We start from the raw sequence: 24410 nt of genomic DNA, 5'->3' as shown, positions 1-24410 counted from the left end.
CACTATACCGGCCACCTGCTATGGAACAGAATGCTTTGCCATCTAACAAAATACATTATGTATGCACACACGATAGAAGAGGCCGTGATGGAAAGGGGGGCTGGGTTGGACATTAATGTGTCCTTCAGCCTCAAATATTCGAAATGTATTTTTTTTTATCTCACTGCAGGGGATTGATGAAGTGCATCCAACCAGTCATGCTCAGTGAGGTGATTCGCAGCCGCGAGTCACGACAGCAAAGCTGGCACGATGTAAACAAGGGGCGGGTTTGTTTTGCCTAACCTGTGTGCGCTGTGCCTATAGGCCTACCGCGCCGCGTATGTTGTGCCGCGACCACAACTCCATTGCTGTCATTGGGCACCTCATATGTCAATCTTATCACCAGGCGCGGCGAGCGTCGCAATTATCGCGGTTGCGTAAAAGAAATATGATTAATCCGTTATAGAGGCGAATTTGTGTTCGCTCGGAATGAGGTTTTGAAGTCCATCCGAGCATAACAACGCTACCAAAACATAATTATATACCACAGGACATTCACATTAAGCCGATGCTCAGTTACAGCAGGTGGCGTTGCTTGTAGGCTATAATTGCGTATGGATACGGATTTTGGTTTGGATCTGCCTGTTCTTCAAACGCCAAGGAATCCTTGAGAAAGGGTAAATAAGAAATGGCTATAGCTAAAGAATAGAATGAATGCTGTGATTTATTTATTGTAAACGTGTTGCCTGTAAGCAAAACACATGTTCGATGCAACGCGAATCATTTGGTGTGGGTAGGTCATTCCAAACCTATGGAATAAGACTGTCTACAATTCAATGCACGGTTTTATATTATATGTTTTTAGAGCGGGGTTTTATCAAGGACTTCATTACCCAAATGCCCTTGAAGAAAATGGTGTGTGTGCGCGGTGTTGGTGGCAAGCAGCTGCGCAATCCTACTCTGACTGCCTCTCTTTCCCTCTCTCTCACAGTCGAATCAACCCTTGCTTTGCTTGGGGCAATGCGCGTCTGGATGACTACTACATCAACAAGCACGGTAGCACTGGACTAAAGATATAACCGCCCACTTCCTTCTCTCTCAGCTTGAGCCTCTCACGCCCGCTAGCAACATGGGTAACCGGGGAATGGAGGACTTGATCCCGTTGGTCAACAAGCTTCAGGACGCTTTCAGCGGCATCGGTCAGAGCTGCAATCTTGACCTGCCACAGATCGCGGTAGTCGGCGGACAGAGCGCTGGCAAGAGCTCCGTGTTGGAGAACTTCGTTGGCAGGTAAAGGAGCAGCATCCAAGCACAGCAAGCCAAATTCATCACTATAGGGCAATAAATAATACTATCTCGTGTTAAGCATGGGGTCGGGGATGGTCACGTTTTCGTTTTTCGAAACGTCTGTGGCGTCCCGATCTTCTTTGAGCCAGGAGCTCGTCTCCATCTTATTTTTAACGCGCATTTCATTGCCGGCTTTATAACAAGGGAGCCGATATTTGGGTTACCGCAACCCACTCGAGACTCCAGCCCAATCAGCCAGCCCCATTTAGCCTGTTTCAGTCCCTGAATTCTCAGCATTTGCTTTGAACCATTTGCTTAAACTCAATGAAATGTAAAAGGACCCCCAGTAAAATAGATAAGGAAATGACATGTAAGGACGGCTGGATATATATGTTAACACCAGGCAACACTCTTATTACATTAATATGATCAAATCCGTTCTGTTGTCAATCACAAAGAAGAGTTTCCATTAGATTGTCTGCACTGTGGGATTAAGTGGTACCTTATGACAATGTGGTTGGTACATAAAACAGATACCATTAGATATGGACAGGATGGTATAGGTTCAGAAAGATTGCATATACCTTCAAATATTTACCTACATGTGAATGGTAAAGACTGGCAATTGAGGTTAGGTATAGAAGGCGTCCTACTAATCTCCAGGGTCATATGAATTAGTGCACAATGTAGCAAAACATTTTGCAGTGGTAACAAAAAGGAGAGTTTCTTATTGAACAAGGTTCACAGTCCCTCTCTGTTTCAGTCTGTTTTCTTCCGTTTTGTGCCTAGAGAATATGACCCGTGCCTAGAGAATATGACCCGTGCCTAGAGAATATGACCCGTGCCTAGAGAATATGACCCAGGTCTAGATAGATGAAGTGCAGGGTTGTTGGCAGCAGCATCAGTCAAGGCCCAGCCAGCCACCCCTGAGACCTGGGATCCAGCTGAGTAATGGTCCTGCTGTCCAGGCTTGGCTCCCCCACCCACACTGCTTGCCGAATGGACAGCAGGTGTCTGACTCATATTTTCTGCTAGCCCATAGATAGAGTTCTCAATATCAATATGTGTTCATTCATCTAGCCAACTCGATGACAAGGGCCCTAAACATGCATGTAGACACACACACACTTTTAAATACTTTATTTGAATCCATCAATCAAATTGTACAAAAAAAAGGATCCAAACAGTTGAAAGGTCCCTGTATGCATGGCAGTCCAGGGTACAGGAAGCACCTCCTTCTCCAAACAGCTAGGCTGCCCAGGACAGCTGAAACAGAGCGGTACCTAGCCAGTTGCTTTGTCCTAGTTTTTTGTCAGGCCAGCAATCTGGACGCCACACACTGCAAGCCTGTGTGCGTGACTGAGACTGCTGAATATCAGCGCCACCAGCTAGCACCTCTGCCCGAGGCTGTCCAAGCCTGCCACGAGGGGCTGGTACTTAAGCAAGCAGCTAGCACCTCTGCCCGAGGCTGTCCAAGCCTGCCACGAGGGGCTGGTACTTAAGCAAGCAGCTAGCACCTCTGCCCGAGGCTGTCCAAGCCTGCCACGAGGGGCTGGTACTTAAGCAGCTTCTTGGCAGCTTCCCGGCTCCATGTTGCCGTCGAATGAGCAGCCCACTTCCAAAATGAGCACCCCCCCCCAAAACAACAACAATATCTGGTGTATTTGGCCCACAGGAACACAGATCATCTTCATCAAACCAGCTTCCCCTTACACAAGAGTGGTTAAGCATGTGGGGTGTTGGTGAGACCTTGTCTCACCTTGCTGGCTATCAGGTCAACACACACTTGCCAGGCCATCATTGTTAATAAGAGTTTGTTCTTAACTGACCTGCCTGGTAAAATAGACACACACACACACACACACACACACAAACACACCTACACATGCACTCTCTCGCCTGGTAGCAGACTGGTATGTACCGACGTCGTCGTTTATTAACGGAGTGCTCTGCTACTTGCCACTGTGCAGCTATTCGTGTTGACTTCTTGTACTTTAGGTCAGAATTGCTGACTTTAAGGACTATTTAATTTGATCAGCAGCGTTAAGGGGATCTCGGTGTACCCAGGGGGCTCTGAGGGTAAACTGGACAATGTCAAAGAGCCTGATGACATTTTCAGATAAACATTTTTTTTCCATTCATAATATCTTCTGTTAGTAAGAAGAGACTCCATTTGGTTGTGTGCTGTGATGTAATTCTACATTATGTGGTTGTGTGCGTTCCGTATGTGTGAGTCATTGTACACCATAGCAGTCATTGGCTGTTGGTGGTTCACCCTAGGTTCACAAGGCCTCAGTCTCCTACAGTGCAACACTATCTCTGTCACCGTCAACATAGTCTCACATAGCCAGACTCCATCTCATTGTCTCATTCGCTCCTGGAAGGCAAGGTTAAATTCAAACCCACCTCCTCTCTGTGTATCTGTCCTGATTGGCTATCTGTCTGCAGGGACTTCCTGCCCCGAGGCTCTGGGATCGTCACCCGCAGGCCCCTTGTCCTGCAGCTTATCAGCGCCAATGCAGGTAACACACATACACACACACACCCACACACACATATTTGGAATCTGATCTTTGCATTTTTCTTCACAGAATGGGCAGAGTTCTTACACTGCAAAGGGAAGAAGTTCACAGATTTCGACGAGGTTCGCCAGGAGATTGAGGCAGAGACTGACCGCATTACTGGGGCCAATAAGGGCATCTCTCCCGTCCCCATCAACCTGCGCGTCTACTCCCCACATGGTAGACATGCACAACCCCTTAACTACACTCTCTCTCATCTCTGTCCTCTACCTCCTGCACTGCTGAACAATTGTGTATTGTTCATTGTGGGCTGTTATCCTCACCCTCCTGTGTGTTAGGTAATATTCACTATGACATGTGTCCTCTCTCCTCTGCCTGCAGTGCTGAACCTGACCTTGATCGACCTGCCAGGCATCACCAAGGTGCCAGTGGGGGACCAGCCAGCGGACATCGAGCAGCAGATTAGAGACATGATCATGCAGTTCATCTGCAGGGAGAGCTGTCTCATCCTGGCTGTCACCCCGGCCAACTCTGACCTGGCCAACTCAGACGCCCTCAAACTGGCCAAAGACGTCGACCCCCAGGGTAAGACGTTGATCGTTATTGCTCTGTCATACGATGGGGTTACCTAATATTTTAAACACCTGTCCAGCCATTGTGAGACCTCGCAGGCGTCTGCAATCACATCAGCCTGGAACGTAGCCTTTGTGTTGTGACTGGCCTGCCACTGCCTTTTGCCCCTTACCCTTTGAACTCCAGGCCAGCGGACCATAGGCGTGATCACCAAGCTGGACCTGATGGATGAGGGAACCGATGCCAGGGAGGTCCTGGAGAACAAGCTGCTGCCCCTGAGGAGAGGTGGGACATCTGTGTCTTGCTCACTCTTTCTCTCTATCTTTCTACCAATATCTCTCTTTCTTTGTCTTTCTTTATCCGTTGTTATGTCCAACCAATCTAATTTGGTTATCTTTGGTATCAGCTTTTCTGTTCTATCCTCCCGCAAGTACTTTTCATTTTGGTTCCATCCCAGTCATGTTACACCCCCCCGACCGTCTGCCTGTGTTTATATTGGAGTGGTTTCCCCCGTCCATTTGTGTGTGTTACCAGGTTATATTGGACTGGTTTCACCCTGTCCATCTGTGTGTGTTGCCAGGTTATATTGGAGTGGTGAACCGCAGTCAGAAGGACATTGATGGGAAGAAGGACATCAAGATGGCTATGGCTGCTGAGAGGAAGTTCTTCCTGACTCACCCGGCCTACAGACACATGGCCGAAAAGATGGGCACCCCGTGCCTGCAGAAAGTTCTCAACCAGGTAGGCTAACGGACAGACTGTAGACTGACCAGTTAACAGTAACTGAGTCTCTCCTACAGGTTATTACATCCTCGCTGTGCATCCCAAAGCCAGTATAATAGGCTTGCTTAGCAACGTTTATATTTAGGGTACTTTTTGTGTTGTGTTGCCATAGCAACTGACCAACCACATCCGCGACACACTGCCGGCGTTCCGTAGCAAGCTGCAGACCCAGCTGCTGTCTCTGGACAAGGAGGCAGAGGAGTACCGAGGATACCGCCCTGATGACCCGGGACGGAAGACCAAGCAGCTGCTGCAGTGAGTCCTTCAGGAAAAAAAGAAGGTTCACAATCGGGGTTGGGGTCAATTTCTTCTCAATTCAGCAAATCAATTGACATTTTGTGTGTGTTTTTAGGATGGTGCAGCAGTTCTCAGTGGACTTTGAGAAGCGTATCGAGGGCTCTGGGGACCAGGTGGATACTGTAGAGCTCTCTGGTGGAGCCAAGATCAACCGTATCTTCCACGAGCGATTCCCCTTCGAGCTGGTTAAGGTTAGCTAGCTGACTGATGCACATCTTGTTTCATTTGGTGCTTGGCTAGAAAACGCTCTCATTCTCAATCGCTCTCGCTCTCTCTGCCAGATGGAGTGTGATGACAAGGAGATGCGGCGGGAGATCAGCTACGCCATCAAGAACATCCACGGTATCAGGTGGGTGTTTTACTGTTTACCTCTCTCCTACCACCTTCAACTATCCTCTTCTTCCTCCTACACACCTCCTTTCCTGACTGTTCTCTCTCTCTCTCTCTCCTCTCTCCTCTCTCTCTGCAGGACTGGCCTGTTCACTCCAGACATGGCATTTGAGGCCATCGTGAAGAAGCAGATAGTGAAGATCAAGGAGCCGTGTATCAAGTGTGTGGACATGGTCATTCAGGAGCTGATCAACACCGTGCGCCAGTGTACCAACAAGGTAACCTTTTTAGTCAATCAGTCCTCATTCTGGTATCCTTTTAGAAATCACAAACATGGTGCGTTTTTAAATTATATTATTTCCTATGATTGTACGGTGATAGGATGCGATTTGTGCGTGTGTTTTCAGTTGGATTGCTTCCCCAGGCTGCGTGAGGAAACCGAGAGAATTGTGACTTCACACATCAGAGACAGAGAGAGCAGGGCAAAGGACCAGGTAACAACCTACATATCACACAAACTAGGATTTTGAAAAACATAACGTGTATCTAACCCTAAACATAACCCTTACCCTAATTATAACCCTAAATCTAACCCCTAAGCTTAAAATAGCCTTGGTCCTCATGGGCATTTTAGGTCCCCGCGAGGGAGAATTAATTTTTTTAGAAGAAGAACAAACACACACACGGTTATGTAAACAGTAGACTTATTGACCCAGGGGCTAGTAATACTGCACTGTAAATGAAGCTTCCATGTATTATTGACCCAATCTTTCTGTTTCCAATTGCAGGTGTTGCTGCTGATCGATGTCCAGCTCTCGTACATCAACACTAACCACGAGGACTTCATAGGCTTTGCTAAGTAAATGACTGACCAGGCCTGCCTTTATTGGCCTGCTAATGTTATTACAAAGAAAATAGATGCTGAATACCTGCAGATAATACCGTACAGACCTCTCCGTCCCTTGTCTGTTTCCCTCTGTGCTTACTTTCCTACCGCTGTCTGTTTCTGTCTCTCTGCTTTCTCTGCTCCATAGTGCACAGCAGAGCAGCAAGCAGAGCAACAAACAGAGTAGTGCTGCAAGCCAGGTCAGCCAGGTGAGATACAGAGGAGGATCTGAATTATTGCACGCACGCACGCACGCACGCACTGCAGAACAAAAGGCCGAGGGTGCCCTCACTCACACAGTGGGCTGCAGGCCATATAGGAGGAAACAGGGCCATAGGGACAGCGACCTTGTATGCTTCCTGGTTTCTTTATGTCATTAATTTGTACACAGCACACAGTATATATATACTCCTGTACATTCTACATACATTATTACCTTTGTTGCATGCTTTTTTTACATTTCATGTTGATTTTGGGGGGCCTTTTGATTGCCTTTTTCAGTTGGATGGTGACACTTTTATTATTATGTTGGGTGTGTGTGCAAAACAAATTGATGTTTTTAAGTTTTATTTACCTTTTATCACTATGTTTAAACCCCTTCTATGTCATCAAGGTGCCCCCATGCATTTCATCCCAAACCCTTAGTGAGAATCTGAGCAGCCCTGTTTTGGGTGTCTGGCCTGGTTGGTGAGTATCACTCGTTGGGGTTAGGGTTGGGCTTTGCCTGCTGTCTGTATTTACTCTACTGCCCAGAGTGTGGCTCCCTCTTTTGGCCACCCTGAGTTGACTGTTTATAGCTTTTTCCACGTCTCAAGCGTAACCCTTTACACTCCTGGGAATTGGCCTATAGGGATAAATCGAAATGATTCTTACAAAATACATTTGAAAAAGCATAAGCATGGTAGCGAATGAAAGGGAACAGTTTGGAGATTCTGGGGAAATGATTTGACCAAAGTTGATGGCACAACAGTTCACAAGACTGAATCCAGACAATTACACTGTTGATTTTATGTGCATTTTACATTTACTGTACTTTTTTTTTACCGCATGTGTTAATAACGAAACGTAAAAAATACTCTGGATAAATTCAGTAACTGGGGAAAAATGACAAGGGTTTGAGTGAAAGAACTAACTGGTGTCTCCAAGGTGGACACAGTTCCTAAGTCATTTCAATACACTTTTATGACTCAAAGAAGAGTCTTTAACTAGAATGTGCTTTTTGCAGCTTTCCTAGCTGTGCCGTTGAGGAAGCAGGCTTGTTTTGAACACAGCCCTGCATCCTTGCCGTCACACAATTACTGTAGTTGTTTACGCAATCAAAAAAAAGGCCCATTTATACATGGCAATCTAGGTCAGGCGGGCATCTTTTGAAAGCTTGTTCCATTGCCAACATGACTAGCTAAGTTAGAAAATATATTAGTGTTAGGCATTCAAAGGGCAGTTCAGAGAAACGGATTGTAATTTTGGAGTGCATAGGAATTCACGGGTGCATTCAGGACCGTGTTCCGCAGCGAATTCTTTTCACGATAGACAGACGTCCTGTTCCGAACAACCCAGGGAATGACGCCGCGCCGCGTTGTGTCTGTACGTCAGACCTAAGTGGTCATAAACGTTGACACTGTGTATGACTTGAATTTTATGATATGAAAACTGTGAAGTGCACATTTGGACTCGCAGGTTTGCTCGTGCGACGTCTCATCTTTCGAAACGCATAGTCGTCGTCATTTACAGCATTTCCTCACTCCGACAACAGAGTTTGCAAAAGTTGCCCAATTAGCAGGAGGGATGGGGGGAAACTTCTTATCGCTTGTGTTGCTGAAGATCAGAACGGGGTTCGGTCAGAACCCACACAGCACTGTGAGGCCTGAGCTTCATCGTCATGTATAGCACGTTACTGTACACCGACTGCATTCCAATTTATGCGCTTGTCAGTGCACAAACCTGCCATTTTCAACCCGTATAGAGGTACGAGTGTAAAGGGCTACTTATAGTGGCACAGGAACAATCTCAGTTAAAGTTAAATAACTAGGGAACATTACTTTGTTTTCATTCCAGAAAAGCTGATAGGCAGATAACAACAATGTCATGTTACTTTCTAAAACCCGGCAGAGTCAACATCAGTAAGTTGGATGTGTTCTTAGGAGTGGGAGTTGGCAGGTTCCGTTGGTGTTAGATCAAAACCATACAGCGCTGAGCTTTGAGCTCTGGCATCATTTATAGCATGTTACTGTGTTCCAATTTATGCACTTATCAGTGCCCAAATCTGCCATCTTCAACCCATGTATGGGTACAAGTGTAAAGCGCTAACTTGAACCCACTCAACTGCTACGGCTGTTGGTTAGCTACTTTACACATGTTATGGGTCAGTCAAATACATGTCGAAATACTTTAAAATGCTCGATCTGCATTGATATAGTTTGCTATACAATGGGACCAATAGAATAGTCCCAAAAGCATAAGCTCCGAGCTAAATTAAGCACACCTTAAGTAATAAAGTGTTTACCATGATGTATTTGAGCCCGGTGTGGTAGGTTCCATTCTTGAGATTGTATCCCGACGTGGTGTTTTAACGGCCCACCTCCTTCCTGTTTCAGGCCTCCTCTCCTCCCGCCTCAGGCCTGATTGTAAGAGCAACAGTTTACGTTAAGACACTCCCTCATCCCTCTGACCACAGGGGGTTACCTGTCAGTCAGCCTCCCACTATAAACGGTGTTGAAAAAATCTTTGATTTGTACCAGGACTGAACAAAAATAAGACTTTAGAAATATGCTTTTGGGTAACCCCCTTAGTGGTTCTAGGCCATCTGAGACACCTAACTTAATAATCACTCGATCCTTTGATTGCCACTGGCTTGTTGTGTGTGTGTGTGCAGGCTAGTTAACACACTTAACACAAACACTGATGTAGCTCTAATGCTATAATGCTAATATTGTTTGTTTTGGGGGATGTTATGAAGCACTAATAACACGATGGTCACTTCTTAACACTGCGACACAGACCTCTGTTTGTAACTTTCAACATAGTCTCCAGCCACAACGGGGCACTATCACCAAACTGAACTCAGTCACAAATTATGGTTTGGTTTATTTACAGGTTGATATTTTATTGTCATGAATCTTGCCCTGGAGGCAGAACTGAGCGATTTCCGCTAGATGAGCCAGCTGGCTATATCGTAAAAATTCATTAAAACAAAAATGTGCTTTTGGTCATAATTTAGGGTTAGGCATTTGGGTTAGCAGTGTGGTTAGGGTAAGGTTTAAAATCAGATCTGTGGCTGTGCCAGCTAGTGACCACTCTACAGAGCTGCCTCCAGGGCAACATTCATGACAATAAATGCCAACCTGCGGTTTATTCACAAAGATATACACTGATAATATCAATTAACTTGGAGTTCTCACACAACACACTTTCTCATTGCATTTTATTATTCATCCGTCACTTTTGTGCACATCGGTTTGGGTACATGCAGTAGACTAGCTGGCCAGGTTTGACTGACTATGATTGAAGTAGGATGAGGTACAGTAGATGATGCTTCTGTGTGGACATGATAACTCTTCAGTTGCTTTTTTAAACCTCTCATACTTCCTGGCAATCACACCACCCACCACAACTATGACCCCATCTTTCATCCCCTGACCTCTAACCTCTGCCCCCTGCTCTCTCTACAGGTAATCCGTAAGGGCTGGCTGACCATCAACAACATCAGCATAATTAAAGGCGGGGCTAAGGAGTACTGGTTTGTCCTGACCGCTGAGAGTCTGTCCTGGTTCAAGGATGATGAGGTGAGCGAGTTAGTCCACCCTCTTCAGGGTGAGTTAGTATAGTCAGTCACAGTAAGTCTGATGTAGTTTATGGCTAGACTTCAGGTGATGGTGGATTGGAACACCATTACCCCTGATACAGCCCTCCTTTCTGTTTAATGTCTGGCAGAAGGGTGGGCAGGTCAACAAATGGTAAAATATACATATGCGCTTTGAATCTCTGGCCAATTCCCAAGTGATAAGTATTTTGTTGGATATCTTTGTAGAGGACATAATGTAAACCATACCTTCTGACTACCCACTAAATCACAACTCAACGGTGGTTCCACGTTGGCTCTTCAGTGACGTTGCTCTTCCCCTTGCGATGCAGGGTGCTCGTTGATTGGCTGGATGTTGTGTCATTCATAGCTTGACGGGCTGGTGTCTGTCTGCCTGTCTGTGCCTGCTGTACAGGTTCCAGGATGTTCTGCACAGCAAGTGTAGACAGGCAGACACACGGCAACTCCCGGAGTCAGCCAATCCATGCACTGGTCAGCAGATGACATCACACGGGTAACAAGCAGTCCACATGGTTTAAATCGTCTCTATATACAGTACGTGGTCGATACACAGCTAAATTCCCTGGACAGAAATCGCTCTCTCTTTGTCTCGCTCGCTTTGTCTGTTTTTTTGTTTGTTTCTCCCCTCTTCTGTCTGTCTCTCCACCTCTCTGCTGGGAGTTAAGGCATTTGGTTTTCTTTTGCACAATTGGAACCATCCCAAAGAAAACCACTGCTCACACACATGCAAATACACACATCGGCTTTATGACACATTATTTGATGAGGTAATAATTCAAAACGGTAACTCGATGGATCGTAGACGTTCTCATGTCGCGTTGACTTTACAGTAGTTGTTTTACGAATCTCTGACATTCCACCAGTGTTAGGGACAAAAGTAACACGTTGTGTAATCTGATTACTTTAATGAGTAACGGATGGGTAATATTAGTTACTTTGTCAAACAACACGTGCGTGGACTTTCAGAATCATATCTCTACTGGATGCGTGTTTCCATGATCCAATCCCGACTTGTTTCCTCATTTAGTTCTTGAGCGAGCGGAGAAAGGCTGTTTGGAGAAATGTCATAACAGCTGCTGTCCATAGATATGTATAGAGTACGCACCTCTGATCTTTGCCATCGATCGCTTCTGTGATAGCAAAGCCCATAGAGGGCTTTCACATCTAGTGGTAATTGTGCCCTCTGTACATCTCTATGGGGCCCTTTTACGTGCGGTCTATAACCAGAACTGGCGGCTCGAGAGAGATTTTGAATGAAACGATAAGAAATCTGTACAGATGTTTTGGCTTACATTTATAGATGGCTAATTAAGCAGCACTTGTAGACTAGCAACAGGAAAGCAGCGCCGCAGATGAAAGGAGAAACTAGACATAAAACCCAAGTTAGTAAGTAGCTATTTTTGGTAGTGCGCTCACGGCTCGCCATGCTCCCTCTGACAGTCAAACAAACGGGGAGATTTTTAGATTTGTTTCATGTAAGTACATGATAAAGTAATGCTTTACTTTCCACACAAAGTAATATTGTAAAGTAACACATTACTTTTGTAATATGTAATGTATAACTAATCCCACCACTGCATTCAACCAAGCCTTTTTCCATATTTCCTTGGGCGTCTTACTGTATATTTATTTATTCTCTCTCTCTCTCTGACCCCCCCCCCCCCTTCTCTTTCTTGGGGCAGTTGGCAGTTTCTCTGAAACTGCACACATTCTTGGCAGGAAAATCACACATTTGTAATCCAAACATCAGCCTCCAATGATTCAGCGGGGAGAAATAACCTAAATGGCAGTATTCCTCCCTCTCTGTTTCTGAACCCAATAGCCCTTCATTATCCAAACCATCTATCACCAATACAACTCCACAGCCACCCTAATATTACATTAATCGTGTTCCCACCACCATTGCTAATCCTACAGTAGCATCCCTACCCAATCAAATATGATTCCCTATACAGTACACAACTCCCAATACAGTAATTTACTGTAACATAACCTTACATACATAAACCTTATTCATATTTTTAACACCATCATCCACTAGCCCCACCAAACCACTAGACCTCTCCTCTAGTTGGTTTATTATATCATCAGTGAAATATTATTTTAGCTGCTTATACACACTGGACAGAAGACCATCTGCCACACAATAGTTTGACCACAGAGTTAGAATATAATAGTATTATCATTTATCTCTGACTTTGACTGTATCTTTAGGCAACATTGTTACTGTGACCTCCCAACCTAACGCCAATGAAATACTGGAAGGATGCGTTTTTGTATTTGAAGCAGGACTTGATGGATTGACCACTTTGCATGACTGTTTGAGTCTACGGAGCCTCTGCTGCTCCTCCCTCTCCCATCTACTGCATCAGAGTCGGGGCTGGATTCTTTGTGTAAAGATCCAGGAGCCTACACACTTCTATTGCTGTTATACCGTACACTTAGTAAACAGACTGTTTCAAGGAGATTAGAACACATTGGTCTGAGACCTGACTGACCTTTTTAACATTATATAGGTCTTTTTTTCTTCATTTTTTTTTAACCAATGATATACATTTATTCCACGACGTAAAATAAGTCTTAAATGCAGTCAGAACATTAAAAAAGTACAAAATAGGAACCGATACCCGACACAGACACAGAGTAGAAGACGAAGCAAAGAGATGAGCAAACGGCAGTGGAAGATGGTCGGTGGTGGAGTGTAGATAGTCAAACCCACTATGAAACCTCCTTGAAAGCCAGTGTTTGCCCAAATAGAAGAGAAGTGCTTCCCTGCCCAGTCTAACCAATGTGCAGACTACTGTACACCAGTATGACAATGAACAGGTAGTCTGAACACTGGGAGGACGGAGCCGGACAGACTGTCTTAGGCCCCAAAGACATTGACTCTCTGCCATTCCGTAGGCAGTAACGTTCGCTGATCTTTGTCTTCCTTCCTCCTCCATTTTGGCATCAAGAAGTAGGGATCCCCCCCCTCTCAAACCCCAAAACTTATTTTCTTTTCACCCGTCTGTGTCGCCTCTTCTCCCCCCTCTCTGTCAATTGTCTGTTGTGTTTCTGGGTGTTGCTCCCCTCGCTGTCCGTCCGGGTCATGCCGGCCTTGCAGAGTATCCAGGCTTGACGTGGCACATTCACTCAGACGACCGACCGGGACAGACTGTCTGAGCACTCAGGGAGGGGATATTGCAAAAAAAGAGAGGGAAGGAAAAAGAGGGAGAGATGGAGGAAGAGGGAGGGACACGTGTGACCATATATGGGTTGGAGTGACCCCTTGGGGAATACAACCGAGAGAAGTCGGTAATGGTTCTTTTCTCGTTTCATACCTAGTGAGACCCTCCGATCCTAGTGAGACCCTACCATCGCTCTGCAGGGGGTCACATATGGACACGTCTGTTGAACCACTTTTTGAAATCCTTCACGTTGTTTCTTCTTCAGGTCTCCCTCTCTTTCTAAACTCCGCTCTGGAAGTTCTTCCCTCCTTCTCTTGCACTCCATCTCTCTGTGCTGTTAAGCAGTACCAGATGTCAAGTCTTAACGCCAGGCTGTCATTTAATCTCTCGCTCTCCTTCTCCCTCACTCCCCGGAAAATCAGGCAGGAAGTGGGCCTCTGGAAAGGAAAGTAGAAATATTGAAGGAATAAGAGGGGGAGGGATAATGGAGAGAGAAGAATTGAGATGGTGAGGATTGATGGAGTGTGTGTGATGGAGAATTCTACAGTAAATTGTACTCTCTATCAACGCTTTGTACTCACGATTAAAACCGTGTCATGCTCAGTGTTATCCTGACCGGCAGCCCTCTGTTTGATCCGGCATCCATGCATTCAGTTGCACACCACAGCGCATTCCCGGAGTCCCCTGTGTTTCTCCACATCTGTATTTCTCCTCTTTATCGTAGCCAGAACGTTTCCTCCGGCCCCAGCTCTCCCTCCCTTTTCGAACATACCGTGGAGAACGACCCACACACTAATGACTTCCACATGTCGTCTCCCCCTCTCTCTCCCCCCTCCCCGCCCCGCTCTACCTCCCACTCTCATTCTTCCTCCCACTCCACTCAGTCTCCACCTCTGTGCTCCCCCCAACTTCTCCTTCTCCCTACTCATCTTTCCACATTCTCCATTCTCTCCCTTTTTCTCCTTGGATCATCGCCCGACTCAGCCAACCTGTTGATTTTAAAAATCAAGCTGAGAAATAAACATAATATGACACGCAGAGATCAGATAGTAATCAGAAACGAAGTAAACATTTCCCTAACATGGTTCTTTGCAGTTGCTTGTTTATATTGTAAAACCTGCTGATGGTACCTCCCTTTCTGTTTGTTTCTCAGGAGAAGGAGAAGAAATACATGCTCCCTCTGGACAACTTGAAGGTGCGCGACGTGGAGAAAGGGTTCATGTCCAGCAAGCACGCCTTTGCCATCTTCAACACAGAACAAAGGTCGGAAAGCAGACAGACGCATCTTAACATCACTTGTAATATTATTGCACCACTTCTACTTAGAATATTCCTACTTTAGTACCACTTGTTTTAATAATAACGATGCATACTGTAGAAGGGGACAGAAACCAGATAGTCTGGTGGGCTCGTTTTCTTCCTTTTATTTAAGTTGATGAGCCTGCCACGTGCCCCTAAAAATGACCCGGAAGCGTAACTAACTTCCTCTTCCCCTCCCCTGTGTTGTGGTCTGACAGGAATGTGTACAAGGACAATCGTTTCCTGGAGCTGGCCTGTGACACTCAGGAAGAGGTGGACAGTTGGAGGGCTTCTCTCTTGCGCGCTGGAGTCTACCCCGAAAGGTCTTCTAATGTGAGTGACCACTGCACTGGCCACCAGGGTTGGGGTCAATTCCATTTCAGTTCAGGAAGTGAACTGAATTGGCTGAATTGAAATTGACCCCAACCCTGGTGCCCACCACTGTGACCACTTACCGTGGTGTCACTGCATATTAGTCACTGCAACTTATTGTCCACCTCATCTGCCCTGTTTATCCTGTTCCCTATTACCCATGACTACCCTTCGCTCACTTCCCATGTTGCACTTCTGTTATGTCATCCATCCTATCGCTTCCCAGGTGAGCCATCATATCACTTTATTTTCCCTTTCTCCATCCTCTCTTTCTCAGTGAAGTTTGATGTAACTGTGAAGATGGTGTAGTGAGTCACAATAGATGTAGGCTACACCTTGTTGATTTGATATTTGTATTTATTAAGGGTCCCCATACTGTTCCCCATTAAACAGTACATCATATAACATCATTTCACCACTACATACTTACAATACAAAATGTACAATACAAACTTTATAATGCCACCGTACAACAACCATGAGTGTCTGTACCTTTTTGTGTGTGCGTCTCTATAGTCTCCGTTGTTCCATAAGGTTTATTTATACCTGTTTAAAAAAAAATATATATAGATAGATATAGATATATATAGATATCTATCTATCTGATTCTACTGCTTGCATCAGTTACCTGATGTGGAATAATGTTCCATGTAGACATGGTTTAATGTAGTACTGTGCGCCTCCCATAGTCTGTTCTGGACTTGGAGACTGTGAAGAGACCTCTGGTGGCATGTCTTGTGGGGTATGCGTGGGTGTCTGAGCTGTGTGCTAGTATTTTAAACAGACACCTCGGTGCGTTCAGCTTGTCAACACTTCTTACAAAAACAATTAGTGACGACGTCAATCTCTCTTCCACTTTGAACCACGAGAGACTGACATGCATATATGCTACTGTTACAGTGACACATTTTTGCTAAAAGTTTTTAGCCCTTTTTTTTTTAAAGCCTTTCTTAAGGTTGTTGCTGATGTACAGAGCTTTGTGATTTCCATGTGTAATGAAAAGCGCTTTACAAATTCAATTATTTGTCATTTGATATGCACAGGAGTTTTCTACATCTAAAGATGCAAGCCACAAGATCTGTATCACTAAATACAGGTGTGTTAACTTAAAGCTGTCTTCCTCCAGGTGGAAAGTGAGGGAGGCGGCTCATCGTCCTCGTCCCAGGACAACTTCTCCATGGACCCTCAGCTGGAGCGGAAAGTGGAAACCATCCGGAACCTGGTCGACTCCTACATGGCCATCGTCAACAAGTGCATCCGTGACCTCATGCCCAAGACCATCATGCACCTCATGATCAGTAATGTAAGGGACCTCTGCTCCACGCTGGCGGAATGGTATCGGGCATGGGTTCAAATAGTACTTGGCGTTTTTTCAAGTACTTTCAGCGTTCGCTTGAGCCTGGCTGGTGTGCAACTTTTCACATGATTCAATCGGTTCCGTTGTGCCAGGCAAGCTAACTCAAACAGGCCTGGTTACTGTATAACGCTGTGTGACAACCATGGTAAAAAGAGCTTTAGAAAATAATTTGAATGATTGATCGATCCATCAACTCTCTCCCCCGCCACCAGGTGAAGGACTTCATCAACGCGGAGCTGCTGGCCCAGCTGTACTCGGCCGGGGACCAGGGCGCCCTGATGGATGAGTCCCAGGAGCAGGTCCAGAGGAGGGACGAGGTCCTCAGGACCCACCAGTCCCTGAAGGAGGCCCTGGCCATCATAGGAGACATCTCCACCACCACCATCTCCACCCCCATGCCCCCGCCCGTGAACGACTGGCGCAGTGGAGGCGGAAACAGGTAGGCATCCTGGTAGTCCACGGATAATGACTTCCATAGATATCTAAGTGTAATGGAGTCAACTGTTGGCCTACAGGTGAAGATGTTGGGTTGGCGAGCAGGAGAACCGTGTTTGAAGACTGTCACTTTTTTCTCTTTTACTGGGAGACTGTTGCAAGAAAAAATTAACATGGATAAGACTTAACTATTTGTGATGTCAAGAATATGTCATGCATGAAAGGGTACTGATGCCCCACCCCCCCCCAGGTCTCCTCCAACCAGCCCCACTGGTTCCAGGAGGATGTCATCAGGCCAACGCCCTAGTCCCGGAGGAGGGCGAGGGGCTCCACCCCCTCCTAATCGCCCAGGACCCCTGGGGCCCTTCAACAACAGTGCTGACAGCCCCCAGGTCCCCAGCCGCCCCAACCGGGCCCCTCCCAGCATCCCCAGGTGAGGCCAGGGCATCCTACTTTAGGCCTATATGCTCCTGCGTAGCTCAGTTGGTAAGAGCGTGATCATGCTAAGATCGTGGGTTCAATTCCCACAGGGATCACATATGAAAAATGTGTGTACTCACTAAGTTGCTTTGGCCTTTGGATAAAAGGGTCTGATATATATGGACATGGAGACACTGACCACTTTGGTACCCATAACCAGGGGTAACCCTGAGTTTTTCCTGACCATATAGCTAACCTGACTCGGTTCCCTACATCATGTATAGACGTTCCATTATCTTAAGCGGAATATTTGGAGGGTTATTAGTTCAAGTAAAACACACAAACACATTCCAGTGGTTTGTGGTTACTGAAACAAGGAAGAGTCCACAAGCTCAAGTGAATCTCTTAGTGATTAACGAAAGTGCTACATTTTCCTGGTTATTAAACAACGAATTGACCGACGTCAGTTAAATTACTTGAATTCCATTTCTTTTCTTTTTTTTTTTTGTGAGCTCAACCTGACGTTTCTCTAGAGAGAAATCAAATCTTCCATGAGAAATAAAGTCAAAAACTATGTGGGACGCTGGGCTGATTTGGAAGTTAGGCAAATATTCAACTTAGTTCAGCGCAGAAACGTGGTAATTAGTTACAATGACCCTAATCCATTGCACCTGTTCTTTCCGCATGAGAGAGGAATGACGCAACACAACATAACGACGAGCGGGATAGAGACAGTTTGTGAGGTAGCTCTACCCAATGGATAGTTATAGTAGTTGGTAATGAGCAGCCTTGAAAGTATGCCTTATCTACATTGACGAACTAGTAAAATGATTTTGTCAGCCAGCTAGCTACTACTAGCCTTGCTAAAAAGGATGACTCGTTCAATGGGGAGCACGGAGATGACGTTAAATGGTTGGCTGGATGCTACTGCCTTGAGATGAGATGACTTTAAGAAATGACAAATAACATTTAAAAAACAAAGTAATATACACAACTGAATGGTTTAAAAAAAAAAAAATTAAAGTAAAAAGTAATGTGATTGCCTGTTTTTAACCCGTCTTAAACCCGTCTTAAACTATCTGCTTGTCTTCCCTCTCTCTCTCCCTCACTCTTCCCTCTCTTCTCTCCCCCCTCTCACTCTTCCTTCCCCCTCTCATTCTTCCCTCTCCCTCTGTCATCCTTTGGCCTCTAAACACTACTGCCCTCCCACCCTCCCTTCCTCTCCACCAGTAGGCGACCCCCTCCTTCTCCAACAAGAAATATCCCCCCATCATAAGCAGTCAAAGGAGCTTGCGATCTCTAAAGGGACTAGTGTTTATCCCCTAGCTCATCCTCCAGCGCTCATCCTTCCCCTATCCTCCCCAAGCCCCTCTGCTATCTATCTCTCCTTGGTCTTTACCCCCCCCCCTCCCCCCAGTGCAGACATTGAACCCTTTGCCCAGGTGACGATCAATGTCCATGTATCTATGTACAGTATGGTGCTTGTCTTGTGGTGTATATATCTCTATGTGCGCTTGTGCTCGCCTGTGCTCCAGGTTTGCTTAGCAGATTCAGTTCCGAACTTCTAGAACTTCCATCTCCCTTAACTAGAACACAACCTGCGTAGAACCCCTCCACCCCAGCTGCTGCTTCTCTACATATCTATGCTCAGCAGTGGCACTGCCCTACCCATTCCAAATGCAGCATGGCACATAGGCTGCTTTTACTGCACGTACTTGTGTGTATGTGGGAGGCGGAAAAATTGGCCTATATATATATATATATATATATATATGCCAAGTTCGTTTTAGTATTATATATAACACATTGTACAACACCCCCTTTCTGTATGTTTTTGCCTAGGTGTTCTTCTCTTAGAGACGAAAGGGTGTGTGTGTGAGAGTGTGTCTGTGTCAACCCCGTGTGCATGTATTGTCTGTCTGCACGTTTGTTGCTGTTTTAAGTTGTATTTGTTTTCATGGTCCAAGCTGTTAATAAATCAAGACCCTTGAGAGTAATTTGATGTTGGATCGTTGTGTGATTTGTTCCTGTGTTGTAGTAGCAGCAGCCGCAGCAGCCGATACACATATAACAAGGCTGAGGACCAGTACCAACAGTATATTATTTCACACACAACCGCCGCAATAAATGCACTTAACCCTGTCAATGGAGTCTGGTATGCCTGTATCTGCTGTATTGCTGGTCAAGTGGGCATCTTCCTCACACCTTTTTTTTTTTTAAGCTCAAACTCAGAGGCTGGTTGGAAAGATGGAGGGGAGGGTGTTCCCAACACAAAGACAGACAGAAAAGTTCACTGATATTACTTCGCCTACCACAATTTATGGGAATATACATATCCCTGTATGACTGAGAACATGGTGACGTGTTCCATTTAGCCTTTTCCTCAGGTTGGGTTGAAGCCTCCCGCATGTTCATGACAGATCACAGGCCACTCCAGAACTCTCTCCATGTGTAAAACCTTTTTCTCCTCTCACTCACCACCTCCCCATTTATTTTCAGCCACTGTGCCAGAGCTTAAGGTGGATTTGTCTAAAGTGTTCTCTGTCAGTATGTTATTGTGTGGGCCTGTCCTCTTTTTGAAACTGTTTCCTGCTGTGTGTGTATATACACATACAAACATAGGTATTAATGAGAACTGTTGACTATAATGACCTTGTTACAATCTAGCACTCCGTGTCTCTAGTAGCATCTCACTCTACTTCTTTATCTGGAAGTTAGACCACTTCAATGGCATGAAAGGAAATAATACAATATTAAGCAGAACATCAACAAAATATCTCGCCTGTGGGAGGGTATAGATAGACATAACAAGTAATTGGGGAATTGAATTGCAACAACAGTGGATATTTTATTTGTGTGTCTGTATCTCTCTAAAATAAACTATTCCCCTCTCACTTTTCATTTGTTCATAGTGTTTCTCTTCAAAATATATTTCCCTGACTAACCCCTGCATGCCAACCCATTAGCCCCTCTGTAACTAAAAACAGTAGCTGAACATACACGTTCAATTCTTTCAAGGACCTTGACTGCACTGCACACTAAGACGGCGGGTTTGTTTTTAAATGAATCAAAAATCCACTCAACTAAAATGAATCAACGGATTATATTGTGGTGTGGTGCATGTATTAGGCTATCAGCATAACCATAATCCATGATACACTCAGGAACAGTATACGTATTCCTCCAGAAGATGGCGGTGGGTAGCCATAACTAACTGCAGGCCTACAATTGAAGTTTAATTCAAAAAAGCTATACATCCATTTTCAGCAATGTTGGTAAGTGACCTTTTATTGTTTAAAGAACTTATATTGGTATGTTTTGTCACCATCTAATCATGGCATGAGGTGTTCAATGACATATGTATAAAAAATTATCACTTGGTTTTATTTCAGAGACATGTTGTGTTGCAAAATGCTATACTGTATATCTGCCTCACTCCGAGTATACTACTAAGTTTTACAGTGAAATGTTATAACTACATTTTTTTTTTATTAAAAAAAGTGTACAAATGAATCAATACAATAATGAAATCTCTATGTAAAAATGTACATTTAATATTTTAGTCATTTAAGAGATGCTCTTATCTAGAGCGACTTAGTTACTGTAAGTGTATTCCTCTTAAGATGGCTAGATGACAACCGCATAAGTCAAATATACAGGATACAAACATTCCATTCCAGCTAAACAATGAATATATAGTATTTAGCAACACAACCCATTTGAATACACATCTAAAATCTATTGATAAAAAATCTGAGAACAGTCATATTTTAAACACCCATAAACAATTTCTGATGAAAAGGATTTTGGAACGAAACTATTCAATTTATTATGGGGTAAATGAACACCTCACAGTTACATTCAAATATGTATATATACACTAGAGGACTCACAGGGGGCACTGTTTTGAAACCACTGCGCCTCCATCTTGGCACTCCCCCACCGTTATAAAAAATATATATTTTGGAAGCTATAGAAATGCATTTAATGTAAAAATTTGTTTTTGCTCTTTATTCTATTACAGATACATTAATGCATACTTCTAAACTATCCAGTATGTTAGCTAAACATATATGTATGTGTGTGTGTGTGTGTGTGTGTGTATATATATGTTCTACTGTTACTGTCCCCACTACAACAAAAATATTGAAATGCTGTGGAATTCCATCAATTCCTATGGAGGACTGCTCCTTCCGTACATTGCCAATATGACCGACCGGTGGCTTCAAAGCCTCAAACAGGCCAATACATAGCGTCAATACATAGCAATCCAGGGTTTATATACATCAGTGGTTGCATTGCATCACTTTTGCTTGTTTTCTTTCTTGAGTCAGGCAGCTCCAAATGCAGGTGTTTTCAGCCTAGCTCGGTGCTTTCTGTGGTGGTGGGGCAGCCACCAGAAAATACGAAACGTAGGGTTTGGTAATGTTCTCTAGTTGCGCCGTGATTGGCTCAGTGTTCTGTCACTCATGGGGACACTGTCACCGCAAAATGACGTCAAATCACGTTATATCTACCATAGCTTTGATTGGACTGATCATGTCACCGTCATCATACTTTCAAAATATTAGCTAGCAAGCTAGACGAGGAGTCATCGTCATGCATCAAGTCGGCAATCTACTGGCAAATCCGTTGCAATCCTTGTCATATGAAGAGAAATGATAGATAAAACGTATCGGTGCTCATCGGCCATTGGACATAAACATTACACAACAAGTTGGAAATCTCAAATTCAACAATGAGTGCTAAGGCGCCACTGTAGCCCCGGGTTCGATCCCAGGCTGTCTCACAGCCGGCTGTGACCGGGAGACCCATGAGGCGGTGCACAATTGTCCCAGGATCGTCCGGGTTAGGGGAGGGTTTGGCCGGCCGGGATGTCCTTGTCTCATCGCGCTCTAGCGTCTCCTTGTGGCGGGCCAGGCGATTGCAAGCTGACCTCACGGCCGTCAGTTTGACAGTGTTTCCTCCGACACATTGGTGCAGCTGGCTTCCGGGTTAAGCGAGCAGTGTGTCAAGAAGCAGTGCGGCTTGGCTCTCGACCTTCGCCGAGTCCGTAGGGGAGTTGCAGTGATGAGACAAGATCGTAACTACCAATTGGATATCACGAAAAAGGGGTTAACGCCATGGGCCAGAAAATATTGAATACATTGGCCATGCTGTCAATCCAGCATGACTTCTGCCGTGTTCAAAACAACTGGAAACTCGGAACTGGGAAATCTCAGACTTCATTGAGTTCAAGACAACTGGGAACTCAGATAAAACTAGCTCCAACTGGGAAAATTATTTTGAATGGTCATCCAACTCGGAATTCCAAGTCGCCACCTTCCTGTTCAAGTGAGCACTGCGCAACAAGGTGAGTCCAAAAATGTCTTGTATAAATGATGGAAAATGCCAGGGAGATATGCATACTGTAGCTAAGAAAGTAATACTAAGTGTATGTTGTGTAGTGAGCTTTTAGTAGCCCATCTGCCTCACCCTAATAATTTGGTCACTTTCCCCTTCATAATTTAGCCTACTGTTCTGACTTGGTGGTGCACATGTATCCTATAGCCTGTTTTAGAGAAATGTAATCATTGAATATTGTAAGAGCTTTCATTGTCTGCTTATATCCCCTTTATTTATCATACGGCTCTGACTTGGTGTGCAGGGAGAATACTGTAAGAACGGCCCATGTTCTGAATTCTGTTGCTGTACATTTCAAAAGTGCTGAACAAATAGTTATATTGACTACGTCCGTCCCAGTTCGCTCATTAATGTCTTAATCCAAATTACGGATTGCCTCTTATGCGCTCGTTATCCCCTTATGTCATAGTTGTACATCTCAATATACAGTAGAAACCCCATTTGTTAAAGCAAGTCAGCCATATCAGCTATGTTTTTTTAATGGCAGTAAATTAGGCTAAATTAACTGTTTCGCTGCCAGAGAAGACTCTGTTGATAGCCAGGTGTAGCAGTGGTAAGGATTCACTACATGGTCCTGAAAATAAAGCTCTGCTGTTGGGACAGCTTTATGTAGACCCTAACAGTTTGTGGGCACCGTTTGTCACCGTTATAGTGCAATTAATGTATTGTTTAGTGTTGTGTCGTGGCTTTGCTGGCATTCATCTAAGATTATTATTTTTTTTGTTAGCCCCACCAAGATTTACATGCTAAAATCGCCACTGGTCATGAAATACAGTTCTACACAGAGAAGACTATGGTCTTACGTCATTGTAACTACATTATTATATTAATATGCACACAAGAATTTGGTTATTGTCTTAAGTGGGATATTTTCTAACAGACAATGAGAAAAGAAAGCAACTCAGACATTTTTAGGGGGTTCAGTTGAAAGCTCCAACTCATTTGTTTTTGAAAGCTCCAACTCAATGAGTCATTTGCCAATTTACTGTAAAAGTCCATTCACATATCCAGTAATCAACAACAAAATATTTTTATTTTATATTTTACACTTATTTGTGTGATAGTTGGGAATTTGAGAGCTACCTCACTTTTTGAAAATCTTTCAACTTAACCACAGAGTTTCTAAACCCAGAGGCGCAACATCGCGAGACTTCCGGGAACGCTTGTGAAGCAGACCAGGCCGGGGTTTGGGGTTAGAGAAGTCAATGAGAGAAGTGAAAAACATTAAAATCAAATAAAATTGTATTGGTCACACATATTTAGCAGATGTTATTGCTGCTATAGTGAAATGCTTGTGTTCCTAGCTCCAACAATTCCTAGCTCTAACAATTCACAACAATACACACAATCTAAAAGTAAAATAATGGAATTAAGAAAAATAGAAATATTAGGACAAGCAATGTCGAAGTGGCATTGAATAGAATACAGTATATACATATGAAATGAGTAAAGCAGTACGTAAACATTTATTAAAGTC

At 44.5% G+C, this 24410-nt stretch overlaps 1 protein-coding gene and 1 long non-coding RNA gene across 4 annotated transcripts; one reads left to right on the top strand and one right to left on the bottom strand.

Moving 5' to 3' along the window:
• The first annotated feature begins 245 nt into the window (after nucleotides 1-245).
• LOC106600414 (dynamin-2) lies at nucleotides 246-20431 on the top strand. Of its 3 annotated transcripts, none has more exons than XM_014191733.2 (21): nucleotides 355-656; nucleotides 971-1269; nucleotides 3715-3788; nucleotides 3858-4007; nucleotides 4170-4373; nucleotides 4548-4646; nucleotides 4942-5102; nucleotides 5257-5399; nucleotides 5497-5632; nucleotides 5723-5790; nucleotides 5911-6049; nucleotides 6179-6265; nucleotides 6560-6630; nucleotides 6806-6866; nucleotides 10326-10439; nucleotides 14801-14910; nucleotides 15165-15279; nucleotides 16445-16621; nucleotides 16888-17114; nucleotides 17361-17543; nucleotides 18764-20431. In XM_014191733.2, exons 2-21 carry the CDS (start codon nucleotides 1109-1111, stop codon nucleotides 18804-18806), a joined length of 2523 nt encoding a protein of 840 aa, XP_014047208.2. In that variant the 5' UTR covers nucleotides 355-656; nucleotides 971-1108; the 3' UTR covers nucleotides 18807-20431. The 3 variants fall into 3 exon arrangements, with proteins under 3 accessions (XP_045570725.1, XP_014047208.2, XP_014047206.2); XM_014191731.2 differs by having other exon boundaries at nucleotides 18761-20431; XM_045714769.1 differs by lacking the exons at nucleotides 14801-14910; nucleotides 15165-15279; nucleotides 16445-16621; ... (1 more) ...; nucleotides 17361-17543; nucleotides 18764-20431 and adding an exon at nucleotides 7271-7344 and having other exon boundaries at nucleotides 246-656.
• LOC123741629 (uncharacterized) lies at nucleotides 10062-14521 on the bottom strand. The gene is made up of 2 exons (XR_006769114.1): nucleotides 14229-14521; nucleotides 10062-14084 (listed from the first exon to the last, which is right to left on the bottom strand). It is a non-coding gene; the product is annotated as an uncharacterized lncRNA (long non-coding RNA).
• Nucleotides 20432-24410: the final 3979 nt, after the last annotated feature.

This window comes from Salmo salar, chromosome ssa03 (assembly GCF_905237065.1).
Source record: "Salmo salar chromosome ssa03, Ssal_v3.1, whole genome shotgun sequence".
NCBI lineage: Eukaryota > Metazoa > Chordata > Actinopteri > Salmoniformes > Salmonidae > Salmo > Salmo salar.
This window is presented reverse-complemented; position numbering and strand designations above follow the sequence as displayed.

Excerpts from the sequence above, each read along its gene's own strand:
- LOC106600414 (XM_014191731.2), top strand. The coding sequence starts at position 1,109 with ATGGGTAACCGGGGAATGGAGGACTTGATCCCGTTGGTCAACAAGCTT. Across the intron at positions 4,647-4,941 it reads GCTGCTGCCCCTGAGGAGAG|GTTATATTGGAGTGGTGAAC; the intron begins GTGGGACATCTG and ends GTGTGTTGCCAG. Across the intron at positions 6,867-10,325 it reads CTGCAAGCCAGGTCAGCCAG|GTAATCCGTAAGGGCTGGCT; the intron begins GTGAGATACAGA and ends CTCTCTCTACAG.